Source organism: Pseudophryne corroboree, chromosome 4 (genome assembly GCF_028390025.1).
Source record: "Pseudophryne corroboree isolate aPseCor3 chromosome 4, aPseCor3.hap2, whole genome shotgun sequence".
In the NCBI taxonomy this organism is placed as follows: domain Eukaryota; kingdom Metazoa; phylum Chordata; class Amphibia; order Anura; family Myobatrachidae; genus Pseudophryne; species Pseudophryne corroboree.
The window spans coordinates 196,226,911-196,241,484 of record NC_086447.1 but is presented as its reverse complement, the minus strand read 5'-3'; the positions used below and the strand labels follow the sequence as shown (position 1 = coordinate 196,241,484).

Sequence of the window (14,574 nt, the reverse complement as noted above, 5' to 3'; positions counted from 1 at the left end):
AAACACCAGTGACAGATACAACCAAGGAATACAGCGGCCTAGGCCGACGGACGCGGCAAAGCCGCTACTCACGGAACCGGTACAAATACTGGCAAACGGACAGGAACCCCCAATGCTGCCGACACAGACTCTCAGAACTGGAGGACAGGCAGAATCCCAAACGACAGACCGGTGGACACCAAGAAGCTAGAAACTCGACCAGGCACAGGCAAAGCCACAGGACTTCAGGACAGGAATGCTTCACGGCAGGACACGGGAACTGACACAGGAATCGACACAGGAAGCAGCTAGTCAGACACTGCTAGACAGGAGCTCAGGAATTGGCAGGAACAAGCTCAGAACTCAAACACTCTGGAAGACTGGAAACCTAGAAATATCACCAGCGTCTGTGAATTGCACCCAGCCAGCATATAACAGAGAGGCCTAATTAATTATGTCATGCAGCTGTCCTGTTGCATGACTCCAAACTGACAAGATGCAATTAGCAGCCAGGTGAGGCACAACACATGGGAACAAGCTGCAATTACACAGACTCACCACCGGCAGCAAACAAGAGTATTCTTAAACAGAGCAACAGGAAATCCTGGCCTGCAAGACAACTTATAAACATAAAATAGGAATGAACCACTACCTGTGGTTCATAACAGTATCCTCTCCTTAAGGGTGAGCTCCGAGCACCCCATGACACCCACGGGGAACATAAACAGAAGTATAACACAAAATACATAACCAAAATGCAAAATAGGAATGAGCCAGAGCCGTGGCTCATAACAAATGCTTCACCATTGTGCTCTGGAAAATTTGACCGTTGGATAACTCTCCCTGTGCACCAACTGAGTGACCTGGAACATGTGACCTGTTGGGTGGTCAGGAAACTGACAGTTATTTGCAGCTACCCACTAAGCAGGTATTTTAGAAATTCAACCCCTAAGTGGCTGAAAAGGGGTAAAATGTTTCCGTTTGAAACCGGGCACATCAGCTAGTTACTGATAATTATAGTTACACCAATTATTATTAGGACTCAAGTCTTTACAGTAGTATTTATTGACTGTGAGAGTATACATTAAGTCAATGACAGAACTGGTCACTAGATGGCAATATACACTGGTGTTTCTTTCCACTGCTCAAACCCTGGACATACCTATATGTAGAGAGGAAATATGCACTGACTCTTATCTGGCGGTTTAAACATAACTACAAATACAGCACAGAAAAATGCTGCAAGTGAAATTATCCATGGCTAATACTAATGGTGACCCTAGAACCACATTCCAGAGATTATACATAACACATGTTTATAAGCCTACAGGAGCATATATAAAATTCCAGCTTGAATACAGATATGGCATTCACAAACTCCAGTTCTCCAGACAAGTTCTTCATCCCCTCTTGGTGCTGAAGTTACTTAATCTCTTCACTAATGCAGAATTTAAATTGAGCAAACTGTACAATTACAAACTCTCAGAGCAAATCATTTATTATCCTTGAGATCGTCCATGTTATCCTTAGAAGATATAGGGTCCTTAATCCAAGTGTGGACCTGACTCTTCTAATCTTTCACCACAATCACTAATGGCCTGATTCAGAGGTGGATGCTGCTGCATTTGCTTTGCGTGTATTGCTGGAATCGTGTCTGCAATAATATGCAAATGCTGGTATCAGCCTTCCCCCTGGTGTAGTATCCTGCGTCTGACTGTGTGGAGATTGAGATGCCCACTTTCTGCACCTCTGCTTGCTGTGATACCGCTGGTGATTCTTTTCATGCCACTATCTGCACCCACCAACCTTATGGCTGGTGCAGTGTCTCCGTCTGACTCTGGCCTCCGATGGCTGAGGCTGTGCGCCTGGGAACTCAGCCACTTTTACTGACACACCTACGTCATTCCCCTAACTCGCCCATGAGATGGACTTTAGTGTGTTCACTGCCAGTCACCGTCCAGGAACGCCCAACACTTTTCTTCCCTATCTCTGATACTGTCTGTCCCAATCGCAACAGCTCTGTTGTGTGTCCAGTCTGTGTAACACATGCTCCGTAGGGGTTTACAGACATTTTTTGCACTTGCTCAACTACATGAACATCAACACTGCGATCGGATTGTATGTGACTCAGAATCAGGCCCTTAATGTCTTATTAACTGCATACCAAAAATGATTATTGTGTTTGGATGGGGAAAGCCCTTCATATGTGCACCAGGCTATGCAATAGACTAGCATTGGCAAATGTCTTGTTCCTCAAATATACTATAATCAACCACTCCACAGAACACTGCCAAACACATATACAGTATTTCCAAACTGTCATCTCAGCTGTGGCTTCTAACCCCAAACTACAGTTTCTTCCCAAAACATTCTTACTGCGCAAGAACTTCCTTCCTACCCCAAGGACAATATTAATAAGATCCTATATGATGTTATGTATATGTAATCCTTCTCACTCTCCACTGCTATCATCCTTAGGGCGGGATGTATCACGCATTGCACATCGTATATGATACATCCTGCCGCTTATCACATGCATAGTGGTGTTTATTAATGCCGCATGCATGAATAAAATAAGAATTTACTCACCGGTAATTCTATTTCTCGTAGTCCGTAGTGGATGCTGGGGACTCCGTAAGCACCATGGGGAATAGACGGGCTCCGCAGGAGACTGGGCACTCTAAAGAAAGATTTAGTACTATCTGGTGTGCACTGGCTCCTCCCTCTATGCCCCTCCTCCAGACCTCAGTTAAGGAAACTGTGCCCGGAAGAGCTGACATTACAAGGAAAGGATTTTGGAATCCAGGGTAAGACTCATACCAGCCACACCAATCACACTGTACAACTTGTGATAACCTTACCCAGTTAACAGTATGAACAATAACTGAGCATCACTCTACCGATGCTACATAACCATAACCCTTTGTTAAGCAATAACTATATACACGTATTGCAGAAAGTCCGCACTTGGGACGGGCGCCCAGCATCCACTACGGTATACGAGAAATAGAATTACCGGTGAGTAAATTCTTATTTTCTCTAACGTCCTAGTGGATGCTGGGGACTCCGTAAGGACCATGGGGACTATACCAAAGCTCCCAAACGGGCGGGAGAGTGCGGATGACTCTGCAGCACCGAATGGGCAAACACCAGGTCCTCCTCAGCCAGGGTATCAAACTTGTAGAATTTTGCAAATGTGTTTGAACCTGACCAAGTAGCAGCTCGGCAAAGCTGTAATGCCGAGACCCCTCGGGCAGCCGCCCAAGAAGAGCCCACCTTCCTTGTGGAATGGGCTTTCACTGATTTTGGATGCGGCAATCCAGCCGCAGAATGAGCCTGCTGAATCGTTTTACAGATCCAGCGAGCAATGGTTTGCTTGGAAGCAGGAGCACCCAGCTTGTTGGATGCATACAGGATAAACAGCGAGTCAGTTTTCCTGACTCCAGCCGTCCTGGCAACATAGATCTTCAAATCCCTGACTACATCAAGCAACTTGGAATCCTCCAAGTCACGAGTAGCCGCAGGCACCACAATGGGTTGAGGAAACCCAAGACCACATTAAGATCCCAAGGTGCTACTGGTGGCACAAAAGGAGGCTGAATATGCAGCACTCCCTTAACAAACGTCTGAACCTCAGGCAGTGAAGCCAGTTCTTTTTGAAAGAAAATGGATAGGGCCGAAATCTGGACCTTTATGGACCCTAATTTTAGGCCCATAGTCACACCTGACTGTAGGAAGTGCAGGAATCGACCCAGCTGGAATTCCTCTGTAGGGGCCTTCCTGGCCTCACACCAAGCAACATATTTTTGCCATATACGGTGATAATGTTTTGCTGTCACGTCCTTCCTAGCCTTTATCAGCGTAGGAATAACTGCATCCGGAATGCCCTTTTCTGCTAGGATCCGGCGTTCAACCGCCATGCCGTCAAACGCAGCCGCGGTAAGTCTTGGAACAGACAGGGCCCCTGTTGCAACAGGGCCATGGGTCCTCTGTGAGCATTTCTTGCAGTTCCGGGTACCAAGTCCTTCTTGGCCAATCCGGAACAATGAGTATTGTTCTCACTCCTCCTTTTCTTACGATTCTCAGTACCCTGGGTATGAGAGGAAGAGGAGGAAACACATAGACCGACTGGAATACCCACGGTGTCACCAGTGCGTCCACAGCTATCGCCTGAGGGTCCCTTGACCTGGCGCAATACCTCTTTAATTTTTTGTTGAGGCGGGACGCCATCATGTCCACCTGTGGCAGTTCCCATCGATTTACAATCTGCGTGAAGACTTCTTGATGAAGTCCCCACTCTCCCGGGTGGAGGTCGTGTCTGCTGAGGAAGTCTGCTTCCCAGTTGTCCACTCCCGGAATGAACACTGCTGACAGTGCTTGCACGTGATTCTCCGCCCAACGAAGAATCCTGGTGGCTTCCGCCATTGCCACCCTGCTTCTTGTGCCGCCCTAGCGGTTTACATGAGCGACTGCCGTGATGTTGTCTGACTGAATCAGCACTGGTTGGCCTCGAAGCAGAGGCTCCGCTTGACTCAGGGCGTTGTATATGGCCCGTAGCTCCAGGATATTTATGTGCAGACAAGTCTCCTGACTTGACCACAGCCCTTGGAAGTTTCTTCCTTGAGTAACTGCCCCCCACCCCCGGAGGCTTGCATTCGTGGTCACCAGGACCCAGTCCTGTATGCCGAATCTGCGGCCCTCGAGGAGGTGAGCACCTTGTAGCCACCACAGAAGAGACACCCTGGCCCTGGGGGACAGGGTGATCATCCGATGCATCTGAAGATGCGACCTGGACCACTTGTTCAGCAGATCCCACTGAAAGATCCTCGCATGGAACCTGCCGAAGGGAATGGCTTCGTATGACGCCACCATCTTTCCCAGGACTCGTGTGCAGTGATGCACCGACACCTGTTTTGGCTTTAGGAGGTCTCTGACCAGAGTCACGTTCTCCTGAGCCTTCTCCTCCGGGAGAAACACCTTCTTCTGGTCTGTGTCCAGAATCATGCCCAGGAAGGGCAGACGCGTCGCAGGAATCAGCTGCGACTTTGGAATGTTCAGAATCCAGCCGTGCTGACGCAACACTTCCTGAGAGTGTGCTACGCTGATCAGCAACTGCTCCCTGGACCTCGCCTTTATGAGGAGATCGTCCAAGTATGGGATAATTGTAACCCCTTGCTTCCGAAGGAGCACCATAATTTCCGCCATCACCTTGGTAAAAACTCTCGGTGCCATGGACAGGCCAACGTCTGGAATTGGTAATGACAGTCCCGTACCACAAACCTGAGGTACTCCTGATGAGGCGGATAAATGGGGACATGCAAGTAAGCATCCTTGATGTCCAGAGACACCATAAAATCCCCCTCTTCCAGGCTTGCAATGACCGCTCTGAGCGATTCCATTTTGAACTTGAATTTCTTCAGATAAATGTTCAGGGATTTTAAATTTAAAATGGGTCTGACCGAACCGTCCAGTTTCGGTACCACAAACATAGTGGAATAGTAGCCCCTTCCCCGTTGAAGGGGGGGAACCTCTACCACCACCTGCTGGAGAAAAAGTTTGTGAATTGCCGCCAACACTATCTCCCTTTCCATGGGGGAAGTTGGTAAGGCCGATTTTAGGTAACGGTGAGGGGGCGTCACCTCGAATTCCAGCTTGTATCCCTGAGACACAATTTGTATAGCCCAAGGATCCACCTGTGAGCGAACCCACTGGTGGCTGAAATGTCGGAGATGCGCCCCCACGGCTCCTGGCTCTGCCTGTGGAGCCCCAGCGTCATGCGGTGGATTTAGTGGAAGCCGGGGAAGACTTTTGTTCCTGGGAACTAGCTGCATGGTGCAGCTTTTTTCCTCTACCCCTGCCTCTGGCAAGAAAGGACGCACCTCTGACCTTCTTGCTCTTCTGAGAACGAAAGGACTGCATTTGGTAATACGGTGCTTTCTTAGGCTATGGAGGGACATAAGGCAAGAAATTTGACTTCCCAGCCATAGCTGTGGAAACTAGGTCCGAGAGACCATCCCCAAACAATTCCTCACCCTTATAAGGTAAGACCTCCATGTGTTTTTTAGAGTCGGTATCCCCTGTCCATTGCCGAGTCCATAAGACCCTTCTGGCAGAAATGGACATTGCGTTTACTCTAGAGCCCAGCAGGCAAATGTCCCTCTGGGCATCCCGCATATATAGGACCGCGTCCTTGATATGTGCCAGGGTCAGTAGAACAGTGTCCCTGTCCAGGGTATCTATCTCCTCAGACAGAGTATCCGTCCATGCAGCTACCGCACTACACATCCAGGCCGAAGCAATTGCTGGCCTCAGCAGTGTGCCAGAAGCTCTCTGAAAATAAAAAACCTGACAAAATACTTTCTTTTCTAGCAAGCTCAGGAGAGCCCACTAGGAGCACCCAGCTCTGGCCGGGCACAGATTCTAACTGAGGTCTGGAGGAGGGGCATAGAGGGAGGAGCCAGTGCACACCAGATAGTACTAAATCTTTCTTTAGAGTGCCCAGTCTCCTGCGGAGCCCGTCTATTCCCCATGGTCCTTACGGAGTCCCCAGCATCCACTAGGACGTTAGAGAAATGTGAATAAAAAATGCAAGGGACAGCTCCTCCGATAAGAGCTATCTCTTGCATTGTGGAGACTAGAGAGGCCTACTACACATGCATGGCTTTTGGCTTGCACATGTGCAAGCTGCATGTGCGGTCAGAAAGGGATCTTTCTGATCCCTCTCAGGGGAATTCTGCAGAAAGAATCCCATAGACTTCTATAGGCAATGCCATCTATGGATGGTGTTGCCTATTTTTTACAAGCTCCGGAAAGTGGTGAGTGTGGCAAACCTTCGAAAAACTGAGTTTCTGAGTTGTGACCAAATTTTATCCTTGGTACATGCCACCCTTATTCATCAGGTTACAGTATTACTCCTATTCTGTAAGAAATAATTCTGACACAAACTCTCTCTTAAATCACAATCCCATTGCTCAATATGGATCTGCACCTCCAAGCGTCTTGTGAGGCCTGAATACACACGCCTCCTAACATTGCTTTTCCCACACATCCTAGAGGGGGCTCTTCAGTCCTAATGCTGCATCTCAGTTTCCCAAACCTCCTAGTGGGAGCTCTACAGTTCTAATGCTGCATCTCAGTTTCCCACACATCCTAGTGGGAGCTCTTCAGTCCTGATGCTGCATCTCAGTTTCCCACAGACAGACTCTGCAATCCGGTATGCCTGAGATCCATTTCTCATGCTCCTCAGGTTGCTTAACCACTTGCTTGGCATAGTCGCATCAGATGCGACCACACCAGCAAGTGTGCTATCTGACCTGGTCACACAGGAGGCGACCAGTCAAATAAACAGTGTTAGCAGCGGCAGGGAAACTTCCCTGTTGCTGCTCAGTGTTGCCTTGCTGCCGGTCATTGCTGATCAGTCAGCACGGCAGGACCCCCCACCCAGCGGCAGCAGACAATGGCAGCCGCTGGAAAAGTGTAACACAAGTGTAACCTATGTCGACATACACACAAAAAAACAATGAAAAACTTGTCGACTTTTTGACATGTCGACATTTTAAATGTAGGTATTTTGACCTGTTGGTATTTTAAATGTTGGTATTTTGACCCTGTCTGGATTTTGACCGTCGGTCAATTGTTCGCAGGATATTGACCGTCGGGATTTTGATTGTAGATATTTCATACTGGTTCCCTTCTACTGTCACTCTGTCCTGCAACGTACATGTCCTTCTTTGTCTTGAAATATATGCCAACTCTGCCTCCCTCACTCTGGCCAAAATCTGCTCCTTGCACCCTCCCGTTATCACATACACCCACGCTGTGCAGTTCCCTACCTACATAACAACACTTTTCCTTTGTGTAAGCTTGTCAAATTCCCAAACCCTCTTCCTATCCTACCCAGAAACCAGCCATCTGCACAGTTTACTCGACTATTACATTTATTCACCTTCTGTACTCAAAGAATCTCTTGCTTCCAAAACCACCATCACTGTGTGACTGGATTATGTACCCACTGAGCACTTCTTACCATTGCAGTCTGACTGGACATATATGCAGCATGTGGCATTTATTCAAACTCTTATTTCTTGCTCTGTCACTGTGTTGTTCCCAACTGCGTAGTACAGCGGATTAAGCAGGCGCTGCATAAAACAAATAAATAAAATTGATACTCACTCGTACAAAACTTGCAGGGAACCAGCCTTCATTGTCTACGATCCTCCCCCACCACCACTCCTTATTGGTGGCATCCATTACTTCAATAACACTGCCAGCCTTGAAGCCCAGTTCCTGGTCATCCATAGTGACATGGTCCCACAGAGCTTCTGCATACACCACACTTCCATCACTTATCAGCTGTGGGGAAACACAAAGGATTTCACTTACTACTGATCCAAAGCAACACTAAGAATTATTGTACAAAGTATATTGGTGTTTTAGGAATATTTGTGTAACTATTTCTCTATACATTTGCAGATTGTGTCTCCTATCTCTGAAATTCTTGGGGCCAGAAGTATTTTGTATTTCAGATTTTGGAATATTTGCATACCAGAATGAGATATGTTGGGGATGGGGAATGCAGTATAAACCCGAAATGCATTCATGTGTCATATACACCTTATACATATAGGGGGTTATTCAGAGATGAACACAGACGGCTGCATATGCACCAGATCTGCGTTCATCTCTGCACATGCTGGGGTCCGCCCAGTATGTTTGAGGCCATCTCCTGATGCATCCGCATCAGAACTAAGTTTGACCCCTGGCAGCGCAGCCTGGCTGCACGGTCAGCTGCCATTTTTCTTTATCGGAGCAACTGCGTGTGATGTCACGCAGCTGCCCTGAAAATGGTCCATTGGGGATGCGACTGCAATGTGTGCGTCTATACAGCCGCTGTGCGGCAGTTGCACATGTGCAGTTTGCCGCCATTGGCAAACTGCGCTGCGGGCCTCATGACGGACGGGTCTGAATGACCCTCTGAGCCTGGAGGTAAGTTTGTACAGTATTTATTATTTTTATTCATTTTGTGCATGAAACCAAGTTGTCACCAAACAAATTTTGGATTTCAGAATACTTTGGGCATTGGATTTTCAGATATGGGACATTCAACCTGTATATATTGTGATCTATTGCATAGGTGGTTACATTTTATGTGTACATGACCTACAGTACACTCCATCATGATACATTTACTCAACTGAGTCATGATTAAATTTTAGCATTTTATAATCTTCACTAGATAATAAGATTGAATGCAATTGTTTCAAAATGTCAATCAAATAGGGTTTTACAAAGTACAGGCAATAAAATCTTTGATGTCCACATTTTGTTTTGCTGCTCTAGTACGCTATACATAAGTAATGCAAGTATAAAGTGTTACCTCAAAAAAAAAAAGCTTAGGCCAGGAAACACAGTAGCATATGCATTTGTTTTACAGCAGGAGTAACGGGAGCATAGAGATGTGGTTTGACAGTGCTAATTCCATAGTCATATTACCAAATTTGTACACAATATAATATCTGTACACAATTGTAAAATACAATTAAATGCATACACAAATACAAAATATAAGTACAAATTCAATTCAATTCAATGAAATACAAATATACATAGGAATATTCTTAACAATCGTGGTCCGTTATAAATTAATGCTGTATATAACAACCACACTAATGATTTGTAAACTTAAGAGTTGGACATGGGAGGGGTCCAGAAGCAATCAGCCAATCAGAAGAGGTGGCAGCAGGAAACAAGCACCCAAAAAGAGAAATGCCTCCTGGTTGCTGCATATGAGCTCAGGTCAGACTTGCATGAACGCAGCTTTCTGGCCGAGCTGGGACTAAAAATCAGCTCTGGCATTTAAAGTTTATACAGTAGGTTTACCACGGTGATAGAGTCTAGAGGGGGAGGGAGCATAGGTCAGGTGTATGAGGGGCTGTGGCCGTGTGCCGACACCGGCTATAGCAGTAGAGTGGTCGTACAAAAGCAGGAGGTTGAGCGGTACTTGGCATACTGTCGTCTAATCGGGTGAAAGGTCTGAAAATATAATACAGAATACCTGGCTTTGTTGTTCTGATGCATATACCTAATGTCACCGCAAGGGTCTCTGAGTGTACCCTATATACAATCATTATATGCTAGAAAAACCACCAATATTATAGGTAGCAAAGATCACCCCCTTCCCTTTTTATAAACCTGAAGGCCCCCAATGACAACAAATTGTATATTATTTATCAATATTCATCAGTTCCCAACCTTTAATAGATGTGAGTGAAGCCAGTGTCCGGACACATCTGATGCCACCCACACCCAGAGACGTCAGGCCAAGTTGTCTTTGGTTCCGCGCAGCAGTATGTGGTTGCACAATGTGATGTAATTACAACGCAGCCGCACCTTACAGGAACCATGTCCAAGCAGAGCGCCGGGAGGTGGAGCTGCTTGGACAGGAATCTGGATGGATGGGCTGGTCCACCACAAGGAAATGTAATGTGTAGCCAGCCAATATTAAAATTCTGACATTAATCCTTAATCCTGGAACTGTGGGAGTGATTCTGAGTTGATCGCACGTAGCATCTTTTTGCTGCCCGTGCGATCAACTAGACGCCGCCTATGGGGGAGTGTATTTCTGCATTGCAGGGCTGCGAATGCTTGTGCAGCCCTGCTATGCAAATAAAGTTTCCTGTAAAAGAAGACCAGGGTAAGTGTTACTTACCCTGTGCGATCGTTCCAGCCATGCAGGTCCCGGAATTGACGTGCGATCGGGTCGTAATGACCCCCAGTGCCTGTTGCTGTGGTTAGCAAACCGGGACTCTGATACTCTCCAGCGAGAATTATTTCTTATGTGAAGATGTACAGTATAGGCAAAGTCACAATTTACAAATTCATGGTTTTCCAACAAAGAGATTTCCTGTGTTATGAAATGATGCAATGCCCCTGAGGAATTGTATCAAAGTGAAAAGTAAACACTGTTTCCCAGAGTGCATTGGCTGCCAAAGTTGTAGATGCATTGTTCCATAAACTGCAGCATTCTAAAATGTCTAACTGACATTGCCCTACGGTATAATGATTTGTTGGGTATACTCGAGGACATTTTTGTCCCTATAACTTGACCTACAGTATTTACCAAACCAGGTATAAAATACTTTACTCCCGAACTTCTCCCTTGACACTTTTATTATTGCAAAAAATTTGCACTGATCGACTGAATAAATAAATTTTTTAGCACCACTTCACGTGAATAACTGCAGTATAGGCATGCGGAATGCTTGTTCCAGCACTGCACAATATGGTAACACTATGGGGTCATTCCGAGTTGATCGCTCGCTAGCAGTTTTTAGCAGCCGTGCAAACGCATTGTCGCCGTCCACTGGGGAGTGTATTTTCACTTTGCAGAAGTGCGAACGCCTGTGTAGCAGAGCGCCTGCAAAAACATTTTGTGCAAAACAGGACCAGTCCTGAACTTACTCTCCGTATGTGTTGGAGGGTTGGCTTTTGACGTCACACATCCGCCCAGCGTTCGCCCAGCCACGCCTGCGTTTTCCCTGGCACGCCTGCGTTTTTCTAAGCACTCCCTGAAAACAGTCAGTTGACACCCAGAAACGCCCCTTTCCTGTCAATCTTCTTGCGGCCGCCAGTGCGAATGAAAACGTCGCTAGAACCTGTGCAAAACCACAAAAGCCTTTGCACCAGTACTTCACGTGTGCACATTGCGGTCCATACGCATGCGCAGAAATGCCGATTTTTAGCCTGATCGCTGCGTTGCGAACAACGGCAGCTAGCGATCAACTCGCACATGGTGCATTATGGCAAACAGTAACAAACCTCTCTGAATGATTTGTCTGCTGTACATCATCATCATCATCATCACGTCCGGTGATTTGTGTGGGCCCCAGAGAAAGCATAAAAGGAGATTTATGGTAAGAACTTACCTTTGTTAAATCTGTTTCTGCGAGGTACACTGGGTTCCACAGGGATAACATAGGGGGATGTAGAGTAGGATCTTGATCCGAGGCACCAACAGGATAAAAGCTGTGACTGTTCCCAAGATGCTCAGCGCCGCCTCCTCTATAACCCGCCTCCGTGCACATGAGCTCAGTTTTGTTAACCAGTCCAATGCAGTAGCAGGTAAAAGAGATGACAACCGTTAGTAGCCACATACACCACATTCTCACGACAGGAGAAGGTATCAGCGGCTAATGCCATACAAACCCAAAGAAGCTAAGTGCGTCAGGGTGGGAGCCCTGTGGAACTCAGTGTACCTTGCAGAAAGAGATTTAACAAAGGTAAGTTCTTACCATAAATCTCGTTTTCTGCAGCGGGGTACACTGGGTTCCACAGGGATAACATCCCGCACTGTATCGGGCACAAGAACCCGGCGTCCAAAGGAAGCATCCTGGGAGGCAGAAGTATCGAAGGCATAGAACCTTATGAACGTGTTCACTGAGGACCACGTAGCCGCCTTGCACAATTGCTCAAGGGTCGCACCACGGCGGGCCGCCCAAGAAGGTCCAACAGACCGAGTAGAATGGGATTTGATGGTATCAGGAGCTGGAAGACCAGCCTGTACATAAGCTTGTGCAATCACCATTCTAATCCATCTGGCCAGGGTCTGCTGATTCGCAGGCCAGCTACGTTTGTGAAAACCAAAAAGTACAAAGAGAGAATCAGACTTCCTAACAGAGACTGTCCTCTTCACATAGATACGGAGAGCCCGTACCACATCCAAAGACCGCTCTTTGGAGGACAAGTCAGGAGAGATAAAGGCTGGAACCACAATCTCTTGGTTAAGGTGGAAAGAATACACCACCTTAGGCAAATAACCAGGGTGTGTCCTAAGAACCGCCCGGTCACGGTGAAAAGTCAGAAAGGGTGACCGACAGGATAAGGCACCCAAGTCTGAAACCCGTCTAGCAGAGGCAATAGCCAGCAGAAACAAGACCTTAAGAGTAAGCCACTTAAGGTCCACAGATTCAAGAGGTTCAAACAGAGACTCTTGCAAGGCCTCCAGAACTACCGATAAATCCCAAGGAGCCACAGGCGGGACATAAGGAGGCTGAATCCGTAAAACACCCTGAGTGAATGTATGAACATCAGGCAGAGTCGCAATTTTTCTCTGAAACCATACCGACAAGGCCGGAATATGAACCTTAAGGGAGGCCAGACGAAGGCCTAAGTCCAGGCCCTGTTGCAGGAAAGACAAAAGCATGGCCGTACTAAACTTGTAAGCAATGTAAGAATTCCAGACCCTATGAGAAATCCGAGCAGAAGCCGGTTTACAGGCCTTCAACATAGTTTGAATGACCGCCTCAGAAAATCCTTTGGCCCTCAGAACTAAAGCTTCAAGAGCCACGCAGTCAAAGCCAGCCGGGCCAAATCCTGGTATACACACGGGCCCTGAACGAGGAGGTCTGGACATTGTGGAAGCAGAAGAGGACGCTCTAACGAGAGACCCTGTCGGTCTGAGAACCAATGCCGTCTGGGCCATGCTGGAGCGATCAAAAGTAGGATTCCTCCTTCTTGCTTGAACTTCCTTATTACTCTGGGCAGGAGTGACACCGGCGGGAACACGTACGGCATCCGAAAGTTCCACGGAATTGCCGGTGCGTCCACGAACGCCGCTTGAGGATCCCTTGTCCTTGCTCCGAAGACAGGAACTTTGTGATTGTGTCAAGATACCATCAGGTCTATGGGGTATATGCAATTGCGGTCGAATTCTGGCTGGAATTCGACCGTTTTTGGATTCAACACAATTCGACAGGCGAAACCCTCCCGCCGGGACCCGAATTCTACATATTCAATAAATAACGGATTCGACAGTCCCGCTGTCGAAAAACGGACCAATTGACGAATAGTGGGCGGCCTGGATTCGACTTCATGGACGGCACAAAAGTGTTCAATAAATCCTGCAAAAAAATGCATGGGGTCCCCCCTCCTAAGCATAACCAGCCTCAGGCTCTTTGAGCCGGTCCTGGTTGTAAAAATACGGGGGGGGGGAAATGACAGGGGTTCCCCCGTATTTTAACAACCAGCACCGGGCTCTGCGCCTGGTCCTGGTGCCAGTATACTGCGAGGTTATGTGGGATCACTCTTGTGGCCTACCGCTGACCGCAAAGTTTCCACCATTGGATATAATGGAGCGCCTATGCGCTACATTGTATCTCGAGTGCGCCGCCTGACTGACAGCTCAGACGCGCACAGCCAATCAGGAGAGTGCCATGACGTGGTGCTCCCTGATTGGCTGAAGGGACCCTCTTTGACAGCAGTCACGGGGGATCCCGCCAGTCGGGGAAAGGGGTCCCATGTGTAAACATGGGACCCCTTTCAGTGCGTGGATCGTGTTTTTCAGTTTTTTATTTTGCCAAGTACGTGGATTACAAACAGAAGAGGACCGATCTACACTGGATTGTTGTGAGTATAATTTTATTTACAGGTACCCCGTGGATTCTACGTGGAGAAGGGGACCGACTCTTCGTGTCAACATAGGTAAGTATGTATGTATGTTGGTGTGCATGTATGTAATAAAGTTATACTGTCACGGTGTCTGTGTATTGTTTTTATTTGGGTATTTTTTTTGTAGTAGAACTACAGGTACCAGTGGGC

At 47.3% G+C, this 14,574-nt stretch overlaps 1 protein-coding gene across 6 annotated transcripts in view; it reads right to left on the bottom strand.

The window, feature by feature from the left end:
* Window positions 1–14,574, bottom strand: part of ARHGEF4 (Rho guanine nucleotide exchange factor 4) — a 443,120-nt gene that overhangs the window by 56,344 nt on the left and 372,202 nt on the right. For 5 of the 6 annotated variants that reach the window (XM_063915709.1, XM_063915712.1, XM_063915710.1 and 2 more), the window contains one exon: window positions 8,152–8,331. In XM_063915709.1, coding sequence (XP_063771779.1) covers window positions 8,152–8,331 — 180 coding nt within the window. Of the gene's footprint in view, window positions 1–8,151; window positions 8,332–10,687; window positions 10,818–14,574 lie in introns of those variants that run through there. The other variant, XM_063915714.1, reaches the window with a different exon arrangement.